Below are 24,033 nucleotides of genomic sequence, written 5' to 3' on the forward strand. Positions count from 1 at the left end.
AATACGAGCCCAAAGCACTGGATTAAAAGTCCTTGAGGACACTTTTATACATATTGCGGATATTCATCGCGCGTAGTGTAAACAAAAAAAAACAACAGAAACAGAATAAAAAATATTGGTGGGTGGAAATGCCAACAAATGGACGATGTGATGGCACGGGTTGCTTGTGATTACGTCGAAGTATGAAATTTAGCCCTTGAAAACTGCTGCACATTTGAAACAGGGACAAACAACACTGTCGACTGGCGTGCTTGAGAATTACAGGAAGAATTGATACCCTAGCTCACACGGCTACAAACGGTGCATAGCAATACGGGGGAAGAGAAAGCACAGGAAAGGTTATAATTATGTCCATGTGCGTTTAATCAAAGCGGTGGCTCAGCGAACGCAAACGACAACCTTGACAACGTGATCACCGGCTGGCACCCAATCCTGTTTATTAGGGCTAAAATTACCACCGCTGTATATATAACCTTGGTTTTCAAAAGTGAAAAAAGCGGTGCCAGTGGGGATGTGTTCCATTACTTCACCTAGACATGTTACTTGTGCGGTCGCAAGCCTATCAGGCAACCGCATGCCGCGTTCCAAGCAGGTTTCATTGGCAACCTTGAAGGTGACACTTATGGGCATGACGGCCACGCCGTTCAAAATGGCGCAAGTGGTATCTAAGCAAACATAAACATACACAAATACCCAATTACATGCATTCAGATACGCACATACGCACATACACACATACACACATACACACACACACGTAGAAACGCAAAGACACAAACAGACGCTGAAACGGACAAAGTGAACCAGAGAACAGTGGCTAATGTGCTGATGTGCTACGCAAGATCGTGGCAGGACGTACGGCGATTGTGTGTTTCGTTTGTTTTGTACATGGACGTACATACGCTCTCGCTTTCTTTCTATATTAGGCAAGGTTCGCCCCTTGTAAACTGTTCTGACGATGGGTGACTGGCCCGAAACGTCAATAATATTTCGACATCATTAATAAAAGAATTGAGCGGTTGTCAGTTGACAAACCCCCTTTTATTTAAAATAGTAAATGTAGAGCCGACGGATTTACGTACTATTATAAAAACCGAGGCGAAACAGACGATAATATTTATTGAAGTAAAATAGTCTGATGATCAGCAAGCAACAGGTTCCACAAAATCTTAAGAAGCACTTCCATAGACAAGACAGGACACTAACTTACAAGAAATCGCTGAGTCGCAGATCGCATTCCACGCACAAACACAAGAACACACAGAACATGTTAGTTGCAGTTGTGAGTAATAAAAAACAGACCTAAATGCGTTCCAGTATGTATTGCATAATTTGTTTATTAAATGGACCAGTCGGGGAAGTGAACTGGCCGAAAATTTGAAACAAATTCCAGACCCACTAGGACACGAACCCGGGACATTGCTTGTCCTGAGCAATGCTCTACAATCCGATCTATGGGGACATGCTGACTGAAGCCTGGACCTGACCGAACCTTGTTTATGAAACTGGAAGCCTGCCCACTTTTACATAAATCTGAATTTATGCATGATCAATTTTGTGACGAGAGAGCTTGGAAGCTCAGGGCCCTGCGCTATGCTTTGTTGCCTAGCACATCGTGCATGTTGTTAGAACTGATGAAAATGCTTTTTCCTTTGATTAGCTACATCATTGTATTGCAAAAACGTTTCAATGAGATACTGAAGTAACGTCTTCTGCATAGCTATGGGACCGGCGCTGACTCTGCCGATCAAGGGCGTTCTGGAGTCGACGGGATGTCTGTCCTGACGTTTCCTGGGACCGGCGCTGACTCTGCCGATCACGGGCGTTCTTCTTCTTCTATTAGAGGTTAAGTTACACGTTGTTTGCCCTTTTTCAAAACGTGGTGCAAATCTCACGTTACGTGTAACTTTTAGAGGTTAAGTTACACGTGCGACGTGACGTGAAATTTTGCCTGGCAGGATTCGGGTTTAGTTCGCACAAATATCAAATCTTCCAACAAACTCGATAAAATTCCGGAAACTCACACAAATTCGGTCGGAATAACCAAGCGAAACTTCCAAAAACTCACGTCATGAACTTACGTGCGGTACAGTCAACTCACGTAAAACACGTCAAATTTTACGTGAGTTTTTTCACTTTTGACGTAAAAGTTCACGGACGTAAGACTTTTACGTGAAACTTAAAATCTCTATTATTATTATACTGACGGAAACTAACATCTATTCTGATTGCATTAATTTTACTCGTCTCCCTACTTCGTATTTCTTTCCAGAAAATCTCCGCATACAGCAGGGAGTCGTTTACATAATATGACTCCCTGCTATACATCTACATGACTGTATATGTGTATGTACATGACTGTATATACGTTATACGTTATACGTTATAATTATTATGCTATCGGCCTACATGCGATTCCCGGGCTGGTCGACAAGTGGCCCAGCCAGCCTGCTAGTGGGATCTCGGCCTCGCACACAAATCCACACAAAATGTTACTGCACTGAATGCATTCCCCCGATACACTTCGCATATATACTCATTCTCTTGATGGTACCGTACTCTTGATGGTACGGGACAGGTACGGGATAACGCCAGGCATGCATATGCATGTCGATGGCACAAACAAACAAAAATATTGTGGCCAGCTGTCTTTGCTGGTACGGTACACTGGTACGGTACAGTACAGGATAGATACGGGATAGCGCCAGGCGTTACACAAACAAACAAACACACAAACAAACAAACACCAAATTAAAGCTGTGTGGACCCTGGCTAGCGCCAGACGTTACTGAAGTAACGTCTTCTGCATAGCTACGGGAATAAATGTCTCTGGAGACTGGTCTTGGCGGAGAGTACGGGCATTTGTGACTGCAGGAATTTATGACATGGCCTGTGACTGGTAACAGCACGTCCAAGATATTTTCATCATAATCCTTTATTCACCACAAGAGGTAGCGAACTTACGGGTGCACATGGGCATTTCAGGCAATGTCCAGCCAGTTGTCGGATCACAGTAGGCCAGTTTGTTGGGAAGAGTTACCGTACCAGCGGTGCACACTGCTGTTGTGTAATGTCCACTGTATGCGGCTTGAAAATATGCACTCTCGAGTCTGATTTTCAGGCATTGAACTGCAGAGGTGAAGAAAAACAACAGCAGGTCTTGCCTAGGGCTCTCTAATGGCCACAGCTCATTCGATCATAGTTTGCAAACTAATCATCTCCTCCGATGCAAGCGTACCTTTACTTTTACGCTACTGGCGTACACTGGTTAGAACGCTTCCCCAAATTTCCCACATCCAACAAAGCAGTGTAAAGTAAAAAGTCAGAATGACGCGTGATGTTCATTTTTCAGTGAGAACCGGTGAAAAGGCAATCATGCCTGTGAAGTAAAATAGAAGTCAACAACAACATGGATCAAGAATTTTCTTTTTCCATTGTAACGTACAAACGAACTACCTTTTAACGTAGTTCGTTCGTACGTAAAAATCGTTTTGAGGGACATTGCCTTGGATGTACAGCGCTAAAATATCACCAACAGGTACCATTGACATATTCTTCATTCCTGTTTGCCTTAAACGAAGACTAGCCAAACTTGCTTGGTGTTGTCAACGGGGTCAAATTCCCCCGATATAATACGTTACGGCCATGTTTCTGTAGCTGTGCTGGAACTGCTCTATTTCGCAGCCACTATTTACCATTAGCCATGTCGCCCCCCCCCCTCCTCCACCCTACACAGTGGGTCCATTGTTATTAGGCATCTGCCTGTTTCTCCACTATAAAATTTATAAAATACTACTGCCATGGAGATAGAGGAACGTACATTACCGACATAATAGTGTAACAAGAAGGAGCCACTAGTGTGTGGAATCCGCGGTAGCAACATCGGCAGGGTACAGTATCGGAAAGACAGATGTTCTGGGATCGAATCCTGCTCGTGGAACAAGGGAACTAATAATTGCATGTGGTTAAGTGGAATCATGCGACACATGTGAAACCAATCTACACATACATGCATGGACATTGGTTAAATAAAAAACCTTGGTAGGAGTGTACAGTATACTAATGTTACCCTGTACGATCAATAGGTGTGTAACAATCAATAAGGGGTATAACACCCGCCTACTTACACACTGTGCTGGTACCATCGGGACCTGGGAACAAAGGAAGGACAGAAGGACAGAGCAGAGTACCAGTTACGCAGTGGAGGTGGATACAAGATTTTCACTGAACAATTAAAATTATATCAACACGGGATTATGCCACTAAGAGTCCGTAATGAATACGGGTACCGGTAGTATTGAACTGTTCCTTTGGTCCAATGCAGTACGCCCTGTAGTCTCGCGCCCAAACGGATAATTTCTACCACTGGTATATCCAATTTCTAATAGAAAACTGGGATTTCCGTTCAAGGTCGGAGTGCGTATTGTTAAGAAAAGATAGCTTCATAACATCTAAGTCATTTAGAAACCAGCAATATTTGACCATATCATGTTAGGACAAGCAGTCCTCAGTTAAAGAAAGAGTATGATATAGCAAGAAAACGGACAGACGGAAAGAGAGACAGAGACGCAGAAAGGACCTCGAGGCACAGATAGAAGCAGATAGAGGAAATGAGACGAACGGAACAGAAAATAGAAGGAGGCGTTAATGAAAGAGAGAGAGAGAGAGAGAGAGAGAGAGAGAGAGAGAGAGAGAGAGAGATAGAGAGCGAGAGAGCGAGAGAGCGAGAGAGCGAGAGAGCGAGAGAGCGAGAGAGCGAGAGAGAGAGAGAGAGAGAGAGAGAGAGAGAGAGAGAGAGAGAGAGAGAGAGAGAGAGAGAGAGAGAGAAAGAGAGAGAGCGAGAGAGAGAGATAGAGAGAGAGAGATAAATAGAGAGATAGAGATAATTAGAGAGAGAGAGAGAGAGATGGAGAGGGAGAGAGAGACAGACAGAAAAACAAACAGACAGACAGAGACAAAAAGAGACAGACAGACAGACAGGATGACGAGAAACAGAAGAAACCTATCTTGGTATTATTAAACTTACCAACATGACGTGTCACTGCGCTGTTAATACCTGCAGATGAAGAAAAATATCCAGGATCCATTAATAAACCCTCATTCCGCGGTCTGGGGTCCGTTTTCATTCCGCGGTCTGGGGTCCAAACGGACCCCAGGGGTATGATTTTTGAAATATTTTTACTTTGCTGCATCCAGAGAGTTCTTTATGATTCCTGCTCTATATTCCTGTTCTATAATTTACTTTATGTTAAACGCCAAAAGTAACTGCATCTCTCCTACTTCGTTCATGTACATACCCATGACTGGTTAGTTGTTTTCTGTACCTGATCTTGTGCCAGTGGTTGTGAGGTTTATCCACTCACCCCCACCGTTAGGCGCTGCATCTGCCGCTAGGGTTTACCGGGTGTTAGCAGCCGTCGTGAGTTCCCTTTGGGAACGGACACGATAAGCAGGGAGTGTTTTCCAGCGATCTGCACCTAAGAAGCGTAATGCGTATAAGCAAGAGTACATAAACCCTTTTTTGGTTTATGTACTCTTGGTACAGGCCATAGCCGAATTCAGAGAAGATAGAAGAACACTTCTCGAACTTTCCCGGGAGTCTTGATCTTTTCGGTGAGTATTTGAGAACGTACCCTAAATCCTAATGACAGCAGCAAAAGTTCGCAACAAACAAGTTCACAACAACAGAGAGAGGTAGTTTCTGGATGTCCTCATGCCAGTAGGCTAATGGTGAAAGTACTTACTCTGGCACGCTTGTCCCTGTGGGATGGTCCAGCCATTATCGGTGCAAGTTGCCTTGTCGTACGTGACAATACTGTATCCACTATCACACATAACCTCTGCAGACGATCCTGAGCGTGTAGCCGGAAAATGGCCATTCTGGACTTCGTACAAAGCGCACGTGGCTAGAAAAGCAAAAACAATGTATATAAACGTACTTGGTCCCAAAAGAACAAGAAATGGATATGAAGACCTAATTCCTTTGTGTGCAAATTTGATTTCTTTCGCTAGCAGGATAACACCAACACCAATTATAGCAACACAGCTCAATTGCCCTTGGCACATACTAGGCATGGGCGGATAATGCTAGCATAGACAGGTTGCCAAAGTCGCCTCCGGAGATCCGTACCCGAGATGGCCCTGGAGACCGCGGAGCTCGGAATCGATTTTTCGGGGCAAAGAGACACATGGATTGATGTGTTTGTGTGTTTTGTTTTGCTTGTGACATGACTTGCGTTTCCTTCCTTTTAGTGTATTGGTAGTTGTTTGTTGCTGCCGACTTCTAGTAGTAGTGTAGGAATAGAGTAGGACTTGTAGTAGTAGCAACGATAGTGTGGATAGTCGCATGGATCATGCTGTGACAATATCATTGTCTGAAGCGGATGATGATGCTGTAGTCAGTGCATTTTGTTGGGCAAGCCAGACGAAGGATAAAAAAACACAAGGTGTTCCTGGCCATCAACTGCAATAACTTCGACCTGCTGCTTGGTTTCTTGGCATTGGCATTGGCTTTTTTGGGCTTAGACTTCGGACATTTTCTCAACGGTCTCTTTTCTGGAGCTTTCCTACACAAAGGATACGACTTGTGAGAGAAATATACCGAATATGGTTGGTCCTTGGATTTCTCCTCGTTGTGGAAATGCTTGTAGCACAAGCAAGTGTCCTTGGATGGCACCAGATCTTTTCTATTGATTCTTGTGAGCCAAATGGTTCGCACTGTCGGCTTACGAGGGATAAGAAATTTGATCTTCTTTCCTTTCACTCTCCTTGTCGAGCAACGCACGGCACAACAGTGATCATTCTGACCCATCCCCAGTTGCTACAAATAACTGTACCAAAGGGAATGAAACACACATCTAAAGGTAAAAAGGAAAAACAACCTGATGTGTATCTATATTCATTACGTCATAGTTGTACTGCATGCACGCACACACACAGATTAGTTGAGTGTGCTTCTTTTTCCTGTTGTTCTTTCTCATGACATGTTTTGTTTCTGTTCCCAAGTCTTCACGAATAAATAGTAACGTATCATGGCGCAGTGAACTTGTTCTTTCCTGTGTCCGTGCCTTGTGTCCGCACCTTGTAGTGTTTGCACGGGCCCAGTTGTTTTTTTCCGTATGAAGTAGTAGTTTCCGCGATCGAAACTCTGTCTCAGTTGAATTATTTTAGTAGTGTATTTGTTCGTACTCGTGGACGAGTGACTAATCGTAATGGAACAATCACAGGACGATACCGGATTTGACCTGTCCTCCGCGACCGAGCGACAGCAGGAATCTCAAATGGGTGTCCTGATGAAATTTATGGAGCAGCAGATGCGTGCAGCTGAGGCTCGTGATAAGGCGATGCAAGATCTGTTCAAGAATGTTCAGAGCAGGTCGCTATCACCATCGCAGCCTCAGTTCACTCCGCAGCCCTCAGCACCAGCTCTGTCCACCTCGCAGACCTCAGCACCACGGCCAGTGAACAGTGTGTCCTGCCCACACTTATTGTCGTCTGCGACGCTGGCTGATTTTCACTCCTTCGTTGAAAGCTGGAGAGATTTTAGTGTTTGCCAGCATTTGGCCAGCCAGGCTCGTGAGGCCAGAGTGGCAACACTCCGTCAGTGTTTCGATGAGGAGCTGCGACGTTTTATCCGAGAGGATATTATTTGCATACCAGCTTCAGCTGACGTTGACCTGATGCTGGAGCGCATTCAGGTGTATATCAGACGGCAACGTAACCCACTGTTGGACCGCATAGAGTTTTACCAGCGTGTCCAGCAAGCTGGAGAATCATTTGATGCGTTTTACACAGCCCTGTGTGAACTACAAAGTGCATGCGACTTCTTGTCACACAGCCTATGTGGAACGTGTGATGCTCGCTGCTGTGCGCAGTGCAAAGGCCTCGGCCGTACCCTCAAGGAGGAATCTCTGCGCGACCGCGTCGTCATTGGTGTGCGGAACGATGAGACGCGACACAAGTTGCTCGCAACTCATGGTCTCACGCTTGACCAGGCTGTCACCCTCTGTCGGACGGAGGAAGCAGCATACCACACCAAGGCACACATGCCCAGTCCTGGCCTCCAGGCAAGTGCTGCCAAGCAGTCGGCGTACAAGCAGCAGAAACGTCACAAGCCAGCTGACTCTAAGTCAAGTGCGACCAAGTCCACTTGTCCAAATTGTGGTCGTTCTGACCACACGAAATCTGTATGTCCTGCCAAGGGCAAGAAGTGCAACTCCTGTCATGGCATTGGGCATTTTCAGCGAATGTGCAAGAGCCAGAAACAGCCGAAGACTAGCTCTGCTGCCAAGCTTGGACAGCTGAAGCTACAGCGTGCGTCTCGCGTGGACCGTCGCACAGTACCTGTTTCGACCATGCTGCAAACAGAGGATCAGCCATCCCAACTGTCCTGGACACCAGACACAGGCAGCGACGTTGATGCCATTGGTGAGGAGCACCTCACGCAGATCGGTGGGTTCGTCGAGAACTTAGATGACGACCACGACTGTGTGCAGGCTGTGACCGGTGAGCCGCTACGCAACCTGGGCAAGATACGTGCGACTCTACGAGTCGGTGAGACGCAGCATGAAACCGTCATCCATGTGTACAAGGGTCTACACGATGCCCTGCTCTCTCATACCTCATTGCGTGCGCTGAAGTTTCTCCCACCTGATTGGCCAGTCCAATTCACCGCTGAACACGAGGGTGCATCTTCACCCAAGATCTGTGCAGCTGTTTCGTCATGCGCTCATCCTAGTGATGCTGAGTTAGCGCGAACACGTGAGCAGCTCCTGCAAGAGTTCGCTGACGTTTTCTCGGATTCCGGTCTGAAGCCAATGGAAGGTCCGCCAATGGAAATTGAGCTACAGCATGATTCTAAGCCTTCCTGTGTGCACACTGCTCGACCAATACCGTATGCATTCCGTGACCAGATCAAGACTCAGCTCGACGGCATGGTCAGCGACGGGATTATTGAACCAGTGACGGAGCCCAGTGAATGGTGCCATCCGATTGTCATAGTAGACAAGAAGGGCAGCACTGAGAAGCGCCTCACAGTTGACTTCAAGCGGCTGAACGACCAAGTCCGTCGTCCCGCGCATCCCGTACATACGGCACGTGACGTTGTCTCTGGAGTTGGCTCTGCTAAGTTCTTTACGAAGCTCGATGCAAGGCACGGCTACTGGCAGATTCCTCTCAGTGACACTGCTCAGGAATTCACCACGTTTATCACCCCGTACGGCAGATATCGTTATCTACGGAACCCGCAGGGTCTAATATCTGCTGGGGATGAGTTCAACCGGCGCACTGATGCTGCGTTCTCTGCCATCCCGCGTCTCGGCAAGGTAGTCGATGATTGCCTAGCGTACGACGACGACTTTCTGTCGCATGTCAGCCACGTGCGCGAGATTCTGCTCTGCGCCAGGGAGCATGGTATCACGTTCAGCCCCGCCAAGTTTGTGTTCGGTACGCAACGTATCCATTTCTGCGGCTACAACGTCACGCCTGATGGCTGGGTCGTCGACGATGATAAGACGTCCGGTATTCGCCAGTTTCCAGTACCCGCCAACAGAACCGATCTCCGTTCGTTCCTCGGTCTAGTGAACCAATGTGGCGAGTTCACTCCACATCTAGCCGAGTTGACCAATCCTCTGCGTGGCCTGCTCAAGACCTCCCGTGAGTTCATGTGGGACGCTAGCCACACTGCAGCGTTTGAACGGACGCAGGAAGCTCTCTTGTCTCCTCCGGTTCTCGCTTTCTATCAAGTTGGTCAAGACCTCCGGCTTGAAACCGATGCATCCGCTCTAAGAGGTCTCGGATTCGTGCTTTGGCAAAAGCAGAATGATCAGTGGCGTATTATTCAGTGTGGATCCCGCTACCTGTCTGATGCTGAAACACGTTATGCTGTCATCGAGTTGGAAATGCTCGCTGTAGTATGGGCCGTGCGCAAATGCCGCATCTACCTGTCTGGTGCGCCATTTGAAGTCGTCACCGACCACAAGCCCCTGATTCCGATCATCAACTCATATTCGTTGGATCAGATCGAGAACCCGCGTCTTCTACGATTACGCCTCAAGCTCCAAGCCTATCAGCTGCAGGCATCTTGGCGAAAAGGTTCTGAAAATGCCTTCGCCGATGCGCTGTCCCGGAATCCTGTTGGCATTCCTTCCACCACTGATGAGCTTGGTGAAGCCCCGTCGCTTCATTGCCGCAGCATTCAGATCTGCATGGTGCACTCGGACACTGAGCCGAATGCGAATCTCAAGGTTGCAGAGCTGCGGGAAGCTGCAGCTGCAGATGCCACGTACCAGTCATTGATTGAGTGTATCTTGACTGGATTCCCTGATCGCCAGCAGAAGTTGCCTGCTCCGTTACGTGCGTACTGGAATGGACGTGAGCATCTCTCCGTCGACCATGGCATTGTGTTGAAGGGCAACCGCATTGTTGTTCCTGAATCATTGCGTGCTCAGGTATTGCACAACCTCCACGCTTCACACCAAGGCCTAGTGCGTACTAAGTCTCGTGCGCGTCAGCTTGTATACTGGTCCGGTATCACCAAGGACATTGATACACTCGTTCGTTCTTGTCCTGCTTGCCGCGAACACCAGTCGTCCCAGCCAGCTGAGCCCCTGCTGAACGACCGAACCCCAACACTCCCGTTTGAATGTGCATCTGCCGATTTGTTCACTTGTCAAGGTCACGACTTTCTTGTGTATGCAGATCGTTTGACCGGTTGGCCCTGTGTCGCGCGTACTGGCCGCACCACCTCATCGCATGACGTGATACTCGCATTCCGTCGCTGGTTCTCTGATGTTGGTGTTCCTGCTGTGCTGTGTACAGATGGTGGTCCCCAGTTCTCCTCGCATAAGTTTGCTGAGTTTTGTAAGCGCTGGCAGGTAAACCATGTCATGTCCTCTCCCCACTACCCGCAGAGTAATGGGCACGCCGAAGCTGCTGTCAAAGCCATGAAGCGTCTTATCACCAAGACAACCGTGAATGGCAATCTTGACACAGATGACTTCCGCCGAGGGCTACTGGAATGGCGAAACACACCTGGCTCCTCTGGTCAGAGCCCCGCTGAGCTCCTATATGGCCGCTCTCTCCAGTCATTCGTCATTGCACATTGGAAGGAGTTTGATTCATCCTGGCTCTCCAAAGCGACGACACGTGATGAGACTGCCATGCCATCCGACGATGCCGTCACAGACAAGTCGTCAACTCGTCGCTCGTTGCCGCAGCTCCGCCTCGGCACCCACGTGGATGTTCAGCATCCGCGCACCAAGCAGTGGTCTATTCGTGGGATCATTGTTGCTGTCGGTAATCATCGGGACTACCTAGTGAAGTTGCCGAGTGGTCGCATTTATTGGCGGAACCGCAGATTCCTGCGTCCGTATCGCCCACTTGTGCCTGCACCGCTTGTTGTCCAACCGGCTGCTGCTGACGCCTCTTCCCCGCCGCCGCCGTCCCGCCGCAGCGCACGTCAGCGCAAGCCACCCCAGCGTTTAAACATTGGTTCGCATCATGGACAGTCCTATGATTGACACTCTTGATCACTAATGTCAATTTCTGCTGTCTCTGCTTTGTTGTTTTCATTCTTCATTTTGTTTTATTTATGATAGATGTTGCTGTCACAGGTTTCGCAACATCTCGAAGGGGCGTGATGTGTATCTATATTCATTACGTCATAGTTGTACTGCATGCACGCACACACACAGATTAGTTGAGTGTGCTTCTTTTTCCTGTTGTTCTTTCTCATGACATGTTTTGTTTCTGTTCCCAAGTCTTCACGAATAAATAGTAACGTATCACAACCTGTCGCTCTGCCCCGAAATATCGATTCAAACATCCGTGTTCTCCAGAGCCACCTCCGGAACTGATCCCCGGAGGCGATTTTGGTAACCCTTAGCATTATAGTGCGCGACTTGCAACGAGCATTATGCTAGCAGTATAACACTACATTTCCACAAAAGTTGCATTATACTCAAATATGGAAGTTTTGGCCATTACAAAAAAATGGACTGTAACATGCCTTGTACATAGAACTGCACAACCTGCATAGGATTGTCCAAACTAAGCCATTTTCCATGCATACTATATCAGTTTTTGCTGGCATTATGGAGCAATAGCAGCATAAAATTAGCATTATGATTATGATTTTCTAGCATTTTCCATGCCGTCTACGTAGAACTACGAAACGTGCCCCATGCTGCCCAAACTAAGCCATTTTTCCATACTTACTAGCCATTGGCGGACTATGCTCGGCCAATCGTTAAATTATGCTTTTGATTATGCCACAATTATGACAACAAATATGCTGAATTATGCTGAATTATGCTCGGTTCCACTATGTGCACGCTGTACATAGAGGATTGAGAAGCCACGCATACACACACGGCCATGCCCTAAGCATAATTTTTGTCTAAACCGAAAGATTATGCCGACCGTACACTAGGCCTTGGCGGATAATGCTCGAAAAGGTGGCAGATTCTGCTTTTTTTGCACCGAAATTGGCAGAACCATACAAACCTTATGGCGGGCAATTCCTCGAATTCTGCTCCATTTCTTTATCCACATACCAAACATGCATGAAACGTACCAGAAAAAGTACCGAATTCTGCCAATTTTTCTGCCGGCATTATCCGCCAAGGCCTACCGTACACGTTGGAATCCGTATATTATGCCGGAGCATAATGTTTTGACGAAATCCCAAGATTATGCCAAATATTATGCCGGCATAATCCTCCAAGGGCTTACGATAGCGAGTCGTAACTGGGGTTACAGGGCTGGGGGCCTGGGGCGGTACAACATTTTGGGGAAATTTTTGACTGCATTTTTGAGTTTATCGGCAAGGCAGAGATGAAATTTGAAAATGTTTTCTGGTGAATCTCTGGAGAATAGCCTTCTCTAGCTTCCTATAGTTTTATTCCCGTAGCTATGCAGAAGACGTTACTTCAGTAACGTCTGGCGCTAGCCAGGGTCCACACAGCTTTAATTTAGTGTTTGTGTGTTTGTGTGTTTGTGTCACGCCTGGCGCTATCCGTATCTGACGGCAAAAAAGCATAGGATGTTATAAATTTTTCAATTCTCCTTTTTTTCAGGCATGTCCTGGGATTCGAACCCGCACTATCACCCTACATGCATTCTCCCATACACTTCGCATTCATACTCATTCTTCCAAGTAGCTTCACGTTATTATCTTGCGTTTGAAAGCCCTATTTGAATATTGCGGGCAGCTTTATGTGGCCAGCTGTGTTTGATGGTACGGTGCGGTACGGGAGACGGTGTCGTATTACCCTCGATCGTACCTGTCCCGTACCTATCCCCTACCGTACCATCAAAGACGGCTGGCCACAATGCATACTGTATTCAAATAGGGCTTTCAAATACAAGATCACAATGTGAAACAAGTTGGAAGAATTAGTATGTATGCGAAGTGTATCGGGGGATGCATGCAGGGCGCGCGATAGTGCGGGTTCGAATCCCAGGTTATGTCTTAAAAAAAGGATTTTTTTAAAGAATTTATAACAGCCCTATGCTTTTTTTTTTGTCTAGGTCATCAAGGCAAAAAAGCATAGCGTAGGGCCCTGAGCTTTCAAGCTCTCTCGTTTTTACTTTTGTCAAAATTTAAAAAGGTTTTATGAAAGGTAATTTTTTCACGGACCTTTAATAAAAAAATTCATCTCCACCTTGCCGATAATCTCAAAAATGCAGTCAAAATGTGATCAGAATGACCCCGAAAAAGTTGTACCGCCCCAGCCACCTTAAAAAAACATCTTCAGGCTTTCTGACAAAGCTGTATTATGCCCCTAAGCATAATTATTGTCTAAACCGAAAGACTATGCCGACCTTACACGTTGTAATCCGTATATTATGCAGGAGCATAATTTTTGGACGAAATCCCAAGATTATGCCAAATATTATGCCGACATAATCCGCCAAGGGCTAATACTTACTACTGGTGAATTGCTGGCGTTACAGAGGAACAGCAGCATTATGACAGTTTTTCTGGCATTCCCATTAGCATTATCCCGCAAAATAACTAGCATTATCCGCCCAGGCCTAGCACATACTGCCCATCAAAGATAAGCAGAATTTAGTACGTTATTTTTTACTACCTTTGATGATACAACAAAACTCTACTCCTCCGTGTAGTACTCACACCAATAATGCTAAACAACGACGGCGTACTGGGTGAATTTTACTTCTAACGGCTGTCTCGCTGTCAAAAGCTTGTCAGAGATTGTGATAGTAGTGCGTGATACTGGATATTGTAACTGACATTTCAAAAACTCTAGAATGTTAAATTTTATATACTCAGATGGTTAGCCAAGGAACAATAATTATTGTAACATGGAAATTGTGGGCAGAAGTTCTGCGATCGAGTCCACCAACTAAACCATATTTTGAACAGTCAGACGTGCACAATCTAGCAGAAAACTGAGAAGGAGTACTGAGATATTCCACGGCATGAAAGTCAGTTTAGTTGGTGGATTCGATCGCATAACTTGTGCCCACAATTTTAATGTTTCAAACATTTTATACAATTTTAGTTTGGTATGTGGATTAAGCAATTGAGCAGACTTCAAAAAAAGTGTCTGCCATAAGTGGTGTACGGTTCTGCCAATTTCATTCCTCTTCGAGCAGAATCTGAAAATATTTCGAGCATTATCCGCCAAAGGCCGCAGCACAACCCACCACCGAAGTCGCCACCCCGCAAAAACAGAATCATACACAGTATAATTATGCTGGTTTACTCACCGGTGTCTTCTGTTCCAGGACCAACTGCGAGAAAAGAGAAAGAAAAACCGGAAGAATTGTCCTATTACAAGCCATATCCTCGTCTGCTGCTGCAAATAACTATGTCAATCACTAATCGGTCATCACTTTGCTTGGAAGCGTTATCTCCGCGAATCTTTTGGAGTAATATGGAGTAATATGGAGTAACATTAAGTAGGTAACGCTCACTTTGGTCATGGATAACAATCCATCCATCTTTTAGCTTGTTGCTATGTCACACATTTAAAAACTGCCATGGTGAGGCTAGAACATCAGTACAGCTAGATAAACGTTTGATACTCATGCGTAGAATACAGACTGATGTCAAACATTCCATGGATCTGCCAGAACCAGACAAACACAGGTGCAACGTCTTCTTCGATTTCAGAAAAGGCTTGGTAGGCTAAGAACTAGCAGGACACAATGAAGACCACGGACTGTGGGTTTGGAATTTTCAAAGTGGAGAACTAGGCAAGCTAACAGCGCTACATGTCCGCTGAGAATTAAGGCTACTTCTTACGTTGGCAAATTAGTCCCTGTGGGATGTTCCAGCCATTGAATTCATTGGCACATTGTGCTTCCTTGTTCGGAACAGCACTGTATCCGAGGCTACACACTGGTTGTGCAGATAACTCTGCGTGTGTTGCTGGGAAAAATCCATGATCAAACTGATACACTGGGCACGAGACTAGAAATCCAAGAAAGCAATCCAAAGTTACACATGACACATGTAAATATCTAGTCGACATAAAAGCGCAAGAAGAGTAATGTCACGGTCGAAAGGGCTGCGGAAGTGTAATGTTTTCATATAAAGCAATAATAACAACATAGCCATCAAACAACAAAAGAATTCCGATTCAACTTACCCACGTACTCTCCGCCACCCGGTACTGTGTGAAAATAAGAAAGAAAGAATAATTGTATGCAAGGACATCAATTTCAATGCTTGAAGCAGTTGAAGGTCAACGCCATGGCAACCATATACAGTTTACATCCGATTCTAGTCTGAATCCTCATAACATGATAATATCTTCAGATGTCTAAAATTGACCAGTGAGTGGAAGTCCAGTAAGTCCATTTTTGTTTGTTTTGGCATCATTATGCACAAAGAACTCGCTCATTTTGAGTTGCGATATTGGCAACTTCTGAGCTTTTTCTGAAAATAAGGATGCGATTTCAGCAACTTTCACTGGTTTTGGCACGGTTGCGAAAAACAGAAGTTGCGAATTTGTTGGCATCTTTGGGAAAGGGCTAATGATAGCGGGTAGTGAACTAAAGCGGTTAGCACCAAGAAATGAGAGACTGTAGAGCTAGGGAGATGTTAACCCTACAATCAAGAGTCCATAACCCAAGAGTATGCAATTGTGATTATGGGTGCATGTGTGGGGCGCTACCTTCATTACGTAACTTGCCTTCATCACGCTCTGAAAGCATGCATTCAAACTCTCAATTTCTCGCACGAGCCCATCCGTTTTTGCTCGATTCGTTCCAGTACCTACACAATCTCTGAATTCTGGCGCGTGAACTCCAGTTCCGTACGAAAGTTCATTTCAAACTAGAGGGAAAGTGCGGTGTTTGATTTTCCGCAGTGCGCGGACTGCAGCTGAATGATGTAATGAAGGCAGCGCGCCGCGCGGTTGGCCCATAGAAAAGAGATCACAGTTGCATACTCTTGGGTTATGGACTCTTGCTACAATAGATACTGGTAGTTCTACTTGTCACACTATTTTGGCAGTACGTGCATTGAACTTACGGGCACCATATTTCACCGAGCCGACATTGGCAGCGTCTGCACAACAACAAAAAAACAAAGAAGTAAATCTCCATGATACGTTCATTAAAGATCGTATTGGGTGTTCTGTTACTATATGTTCCTAGTGTCATCTCTCGTGTCACGTTACAAGAAGAAAGTGTTGCCAATGTTGGTCAACTGGCAGATAATTGTCATTTTTAGGGTAGTTTGGAGGCGATCAAAAGAGTTCCGCGATCTACAACTTCGCTTGTGACGCCTCAATTCCACACAATCAAGTTGACAGTTAAAAGTTCGGCGTGGAGACAAGAAACCTATTATCGATGAAAGTAAACTGAGCGCACTCATACCACGAGAACAATGTAAACGATATTTCTGAGGATAATCACATGAACACGACATTCAAATCCTTAAAATATTGTCCCATTGTTCTCGTGGTGAGTGTGCTCACTTTACTTTCATCGAAATCAAGTAGACACGTCTTTTTATCGATGACACGTTTTCTTTTCCTTCACTCCAGGAAAGAACAGAGAATGTTGTAAATTTGGAAAGGCATTTAACTATGTCCAATTACTTGAAGTAGAAAAGAAAAGGAAGCGCTTCATTGATAATAGGAAGTGTCGACTTGATTCTGTGGATTTGCGTCTTTGCATTCTTTTTTTTACAACAAAGTAAGCAGCAGCACTCGGCCATTGGAAATGCTGCGTTACCTTCCATTGCGCTCTGATGGCGCTCGACCGCAGAGCGGCAGAGGGCGAAGGTGGTGATGATGAAGTGAACGGAGAATGTTCTTTTTTGGCCGAAATAATTGCACCTGTCAGCGACACAGGGCGAAGCTCACCTGATACTCTTTCTCTCTTTTTCTCTCTCTCTCTCTCTCTCTCTCTCTCTCGGATCTCTCTCTCTGTTTTTAGTGGATAAAAACATCTCTGGCGTTGATTGCTTTCTTACTTCGACTTCTGCCGCGCCTTTGTTCTCGTACTCCCCTTTATGTACAATTGTTGTGCAAACCCTCCTTTAATATTGTCTGTCTCATTTTGCCCTGAGATGTTTTGATGACTGAGTGATTATGACGCTCATCATTCGCTCCCTTGTCACTGGACAGTTCTCTCCGTTTGGTTTTAGCGAATTCAAATAAAGAAAACAACAACAAACATACTGTACATGTACATGTAGGTCATGATATTCGAAACGTTGATGTTGAATTGTTCATAATTTCCTTTTTCCAAATCGGCCGGCCGAAAAATTCGCCGAAAACAAAGTTTTTAAGAACCCATCGACCTTTTCGCCAAATATGCGATTTTCGCAATGAATTCGCACTGAATTCGCCGAAATTCGATGTGTTTCGTGTCTCTACAGCATGGAAACATAATTTCTGCGACCAATTTACTGCGAAAGGTGACTGCGACTTTAACCTAGTTTAGACATTTTGGAAATCGGTGTTCAGGAAAAGACGCCTAAATCAATGGCGGTTAAGAACTCGCCGAAATTTACCAATTTCGGACCGAATACGCAGAAAATTGGTCAATAGCGTACATGTACAAAGTAAATGTAAGTGTACAATGTACATGTACGTGTGTAAATTGTATCCTGCAAGCAAGTGGTGACCTCAAGTACACCTTTGAGCCGAATTCGGTCTTTCGGACTTATAATATGGCCGAAATTGGACAATATTATTCTTTTATTCCACGATGGCGTGACGTCAATAAGGATTATTGATAAGTGTGATAAAACTGATACTAGCCAGAAACAGCTAGATGGAAATTACCCGGGGAGGCAAGAAGCAATGAATCATGGAAAACAAGTGGGGGCAATAGCAGGGGTGATCGAGATAGTTTATTACACGTTTGAGGTATCAGAAACTAGGGGGAAGCGTGGATCAGGAACTCAAAAGAAGACTGGATGCCTTGTTTCGAAAAGAATTTCTACGAGGTTGGGTTGTGATGTCGATAGGCAGTGAATTGTAGAGGGTGAGGGCACTGTTGATAGAGAAATCTCGGTGCATGTTTGTGTGTGCGTATCTGATGGAGTACCGGGTAGGTTCTGGTCTGTCGAAGTGTGCATGGTTGGTGTTGACGTTGTGTTGCAAGATGAGGTTGTTGCAGGTGTGGTGGGCAGGTTTGGTGGTGGATGTCCCATGCTAGCAGGGCTTGTTAACATTGTCTAAGCCGATCGAAAAGCCAATTTGGCGAAAAATATCGGGTCGATTTGGGAAATTCTTTTTCATAACAGTTTGCGTTAATCATAGCTATGAAGTGTACCAACTACCTTCAAGTGAGAGAAAACACTTCATGAAGATCAACCAGTACAAAGCAGCACCTGGCATCACAACGGAACGTACCTCCGGATAAGGCGCAGATGAACAACGCTAGAAGAAATCGTAGGTGCTCAGCAGCCATACTTTGTTCTGAAAGTTTAAAGAACACACAAAATACAGGTCCTCCTTCGATAGTGCATGGAGATAATTTTCAGGCAATCAAAAGAAAGCATCTTCAACATTTAGCTACAGGACTTTTTAATGATACAAGAAGCATGGATTCATACCTTAATGACGTACCCTCAATACAGCTTAAATTATCCGCACTTTCCAATTAGAATGGACTCGGATAGAGAGCCAAAGACACATTTGTAGCAAAGAAAAGGGCCAATGAAGTAAGAGTTACGCTAACTACTGCTCTTTAAAAAGTGCGGTGTCACCGGTGATCTGCATGGACAATACTATCTTGTACTGAGAGTATGGCACTCCAGGAACATAAACAAAAGGACGCTAGCACGAATGCCATGTACAGTACTAACGAATCATGAAAATAAGAATTGTTTACTGATCAGACTGGTGATAAAGAGGAGGACAGATATATGGCAAAGCGACGCCTTTGTCTGGTCATGTGCGCGCGAAGTTCATGCCATGCGTCTTGCGTGGCGGTGGCACATACATTGCCTCAAACTGTTCAACATTTCACCCGCCAATACCCGGAAAGTGGAAAGGCGGAAAACCCTCAATAATTTCAACATTCTATCCAAGAGTGCACGACGTCCTCACCTTGACCTCCTGCCCACTCACACTGGTCCTTGTTTCCGCTCTACTCTACTACATTCCATCATCACCACGTGGAACTCCCTGCCTACCGAGGTTAGGATATCTAAAACCCGTGGTGTATTTAGCCGGCACATTAAGTCCCATTTCCACAGGTATAGATTCCATCCTCGAGGTTTTCCCATTAATCTTTTTATCTTAATATTTTCTTCCTTTAAAAATTGCACCATATTGTACACGTATTGTACACGTATATTTCTTTTCGGAGACCCCCTTGATTTAGGCTTCGGCCTTTGGGGAATCTCTCAAAAAAATTATAATAATAAAACACATCTAGCTGACTAAAAGCAGATCTTTTTATATTTTTTACCGGTATTATACGATATATTTTTCCCAGAACTAAGATACTTTCTAATGCGTTACTGTGGTCAAGATATTTAGTTCTGTCAATGAAAACACTTCATAACTAATAGAGCGTATATACATTTACGTCGTTGAAGCGTAAACACACAGAACAAATTAGAACCGCTTGATCTGACTGCTGATCGCCATCACTCTCGTCGCTCACTTTACAGCAACTAGTATTTCAATCAGAGTTACAAAGTGCCAAAGTCAATGGCGGTCGTACATGTATGAATCCCATATTTTTGGATATGGAGATATCTCTCTCCACATACGTTACGTTTGGACAAACTACACGTGTAGTTATATTATTTAAAGGATTTCCCAAAGGCATAGCTTATCGGGGGGATCTCCTAACAGTGAAAATGATCATTGATTTATATACTAATGAAGCGACTTGTCCACACAAATATAAGGTGAGATATCTAAGCATGTTTGAATCGACCTACACCTTTCAAGTATGTGGCTACATACAAATTCTACTTCACTCCTCTCCACATTCATGATCACTATACATGCTCACAACATACATACTGGTAATCGTTCTAATAGAAGATAGTCCGTACGTAATAGCCTCAGATCCGCGAGGAAACAACAACAACTACATTATAATATCGAGAAAAATAGAAAAATTAGAACTTGCCTTGTTCCAAGCGCTTTCCTTGCAAAGACGTGTGGACAACGAGGGAAGAAAGCAGCTGTGTCTTCGAGTCACTCTTTCTCCAGACTACTTGTTGATCATTCCTGCAATGTTGACTAGATAAGCGTGTCCAAACCGAAAGTTGTACGCCCGTCGAACCTGTTGTTTTTGGCACAATTTGTATACCACAATACAGTACTGCCCATCTCGCGCGCGTAATTTCGAAAAGCATTTCACCCCCCCCCCCCCCGCACACACACACCAACACCACCTTCGATACCCCAGATACGGTGAAGTACTCTATTTTTTTGTCTTTTTAGTAGTAAAAGCCTCTTTTACGGGCGAAGTACTCTATTACTCTATCAGTATACGATAATAGTACCAGGCGCATTCTACAGGTTATAACCTTTCATATTTCACACATAACCATGACATTTCCCGGAGCGTACCATTGTCGCACCCCCCCCCCCCCCCCCCCCCATTCCCAACCCCAATCCATGACATGATGCGTCGGTTCCCAAGTGGTTTTTCGATATGGTCATATAGAGGCGGGAATTCAAACCAGTCAACTTCGCTGTTACGGCATGTACAATAGGTAAAAGCTGAATTTTAATTTGTATTTGAAGTTTATTTATTTCCAGATTCCCTTGAGGTTGGTGGGCCTTTCGAGTTGTACGAGTTGTACTTAAGTACTTGTGCACCGTTCCACGCAACATGAATACAAGGTGAACTGTAATTTTTTTGAAGTACAATTTTTTTATTCGCACAGCAGAAAAGCAACCAATAGAAAATCACGTGAACTGGAATGCATCGAGTACGAAGTGATTTGGCTTTTTTAACATTTGGCATTTTTTAACAAATGTGTAAAATTTGCTTTTCTTCTGGCTGTTTCTCTGCTCCGGATGGCTGTTTCGAAACATGGGTGGTGGCAAATGAGAGCCAGTTTATCGTAGATCAACATTGACCAGAACATTTGGTGCATACAATTTAATTCCCCCTGCCACGTCGGTATAACTAGTGGTGGGTGCTTTGCCATTTGGTGTAAAATGTGTAAAATAAGCCACTGAATGGACGAGGAGGGCAGTGAATTGCTTCCGCAGGGCCTTTGGACGACGTCAGGCCGTCTTGCCATCACTAAAGACAATAATGAAGAACAGTAGGTAAAGGAATATACTCTGAGAGAACAAAAACATGGCTGCAATGCGATGCTAACTATCCAATTCTACCGTATGACACAGCCACTAATTACAAATACAAAAACACGGCTTTCGCCGCATACAATGCAGTTGACAGATTAATTTTTCATCCACTAGCAATCCTTGAAGTGATATCTATAAACTTCAGAACATTGATGACCGAATATCCTAGTTTGTGATGCCATTTTACAAATTTGTTAAAAAATGACATACCAATTATTTGAATCTTGAGAATACTATGAAAGTAGGACATGATTCAAGATACTTTCCAAAGTGGGATCATTCCCATTTTTTGAGACAATGGGCATGAAGGATAGCACTTCCACTTGCAACAGTTCATTTGGTCGTAGCTTGCCTAGAAGTGGCTGAAAAACGTCATTTTACAACCATGTTAAAAAAAGCCAAATCACCTCGTATTGCAAACAATTGTACAAAAAGATTAGCAATCCTAGATCCTGGCGATCGCCCGGGGAGTTTGCCGTCTTACCGTATGAGCACTCGAGCGCTGCCTGGAAAAACTCACTGTGAACTCGAAGAAATATTCCGCGCGAAAGCATGAAAAAATTGACAACTCACTGACGTCGGTCCTCGTACAGGACTTTGTCTTCGTCGGGTTTACAACAAACGAGTTCTTCCTCGTATCGATATGGAGTCAGAGAGGACATGTCGAAAGTCTGGTAAATTTTGACGAGCGGGATGCGTCCCAATTCGTTTTGTGACCAAATAGATTCATTCTTTGAGCTGCCGCGGATGCAATTTACTCTCACGATGTGACGAAAACGGCATCGACACAGACTCATTCCCAAGGCCTTGATGTGGCAAAGCTGTCCGTGTGACTTCGACGACATTTTGAGAAAAGCAGACGCCTGTGAAAGCTGATAGAAGACGGCGTTGACTCCTAAATTCAAATAAATTGGCGATCTTGAAATACGAAAATAATTCTCAAACAGAAATTGATCGATCGATGTGCCAGTGTATTCAACAACACGTAGCTACAGCGCAATGACTTCCGTGTTCACTCACACGGTTTCAGTGTTGTGTGTATTCACAACTTCACATGGCATGAGCCAGTCAATTGTCAGTCAGTTCGGCAGGAAACGCGAGCTCCCACAACAAGTCGTTTGGCGCAGACACCTTCTTTGTCGTCTTGTAATTGTACCAGCGTGATCACCAAAACAATGAAAAAATGAAGAACAAAATGTTTGACTTGAAGATTTGTTGGGATTTGAACTAACAACTACTTCATGGTCAGCAGACAGCATTCGTAACCACAAAGCCAAAAAGGAAGGGATAAATCCTGGGTTTTGATAACAAATCGATACTGGCTTCCAGGGTAAATTATAAACCATGGGAAAAGGCAAGAAACCTGGCCGAAATTCTAACTCCTTAACGGTTGATCCAATTGTTCTGAAACCTTCACAGAACAATTTGCCGTGCCCTAACAAGCCATTTTATGTACTTTGTTGTCCAAATTTCCCTTATCTTCATACTTATTAAGACCCAAACTTGATTGCTAATCTTTTTGAAATAGACTGTAGTTGGTCTACTCTGTCAACTATCACCAGTAGCCAGAGTTCATAAGCCGAAACATACATTATACCAAGAGTCCATAAGCCCGTAGTTATGAACTCTTGGTATTTTTTATATATACCAAGAGTGCATAAACCGGTTTATGTACTCTTGATTTACCGATAGTACTCTTGATTATCCATATATGGGGCCCTTGACAATACAATGATTCTCCTACTCTTGCTGCAATGCATGCGTCAGTGCATTCGGATCTGTACTCTGAGGCCACTTCATCGAAGCAGCGGAGGGTGGTGTTTTGGGTGGGAAGGGAGGGGGGGGGGGGGATAAGGAGAGGCCCCAGTTATCAATTGTATTCTATGCACCAAGCACTGCTGAACCTTACACTATGCGTACAGTATACAGCGGTACTCGTTTGCGCACCAATCTGAACTGAACTCGACCCGGGTTGAAATTTCTCATGTAAACACAGCCTATCTGGCCAGCTGGGCTAGATACAATCAGGGAGTAGTACAATACAGTATTGTCAAGAGTACATAAGGCCGTCATCACACCACGTTCTCCGACTCCCGTTTACGTCTACGTCTATGGTGAAAAAACCAAAACGGGTGGTCGTGTCAGCAGACAGGCACAGTTCTTGACGCGTACACGCAGTCAGGTTTTTGGAGAAATTTGAACCCACGTACATCGAAGTACAGGGTCGCTCGGAAAAAGGCTGGGGGAGATACGC

At 44.9% G+C, this 24,033-nt stretch overlaps 1 protein-coding gene across 1 annotated transcript; it reads right to left on the reverse strand.

Moving 5' to 3' along the window:
* Positions 1 to 258: 258 nt before the first annotated feature.
* LOC135812872 (uncharacterized) lies at positions 259 to 20,671 on the reverse strand. The gene is made up of 12 exons (XM_065326090.1): positions 20,584 to 20,671; positions 18,846 to 18,911; positions 16,508 to 16,543; positions 15,621 to 15,644; positions 15,275 to 15,442; positions 14,737 to 14,760; positions 5,745 to 5,906; positions 5,027 to 5,056; positions 4,128 to 4,151; positions 2,965 to 3,129; positions 544 to 665; positions 259 to 291 (listed from the first exon to the last, which is right to left on the reverse strand). The coding sequence occupies exons 2-12, from the start codon at positions 18,901 to 18,903 to the stop codon at positions 259 to 261; spliced, it is 846 nt and encodes a 281-aa protein (XP_065182162.1). The 5' UTR covers positions 18,904 to 18,911; positions 20,584 to 20,671.
* Between the last annotated feature and the right edge of the window lie 3,362 nt (positions 20,672 to 24,033).

Source organism: Sycon ciliatum, chromosome 3 (genome assembly GCF_964019385.1).
Source record: "Sycon ciliatum chromosome 3, ocSycCili1.1, whole genome shotgun sequence".
In the NCBI taxonomy this organism is placed as follows: domain Eukaryota; kingdom Metazoa; phylum Porifera; class Calcarea; order Leucosolenida; family Sycettidae; genus Sycon; species Sycon ciliatum.

What these genes read in the sequence shown, in the direction of transcription:
- LOC135812872 (XM_065326090.1), bottom strand. Translation starts at nt 18,903, where the DNA reads ATGGCTGCTGAGCACCTACGATTTCTTCTAGCGTTGTTCATCTGCGCC. An exon ending in CGATGGTACCAGCACAGTGT is followed by an intron (nt 3,130 to 4,127) that starts GTAAGTAGGCGG and finishes TCACCTCTGCAG; the next exon opens with TTCAATGCCTGAAAATCAGA. An exon ending in ATAGGCTTGCGACCGCACAA is followed by an intron (nt 292 to 543) that starts GTAACATGTCTA and finishes CACCGTTTGTAG; the next exon opens with CCGTGTGAGCTAGGGTATCA.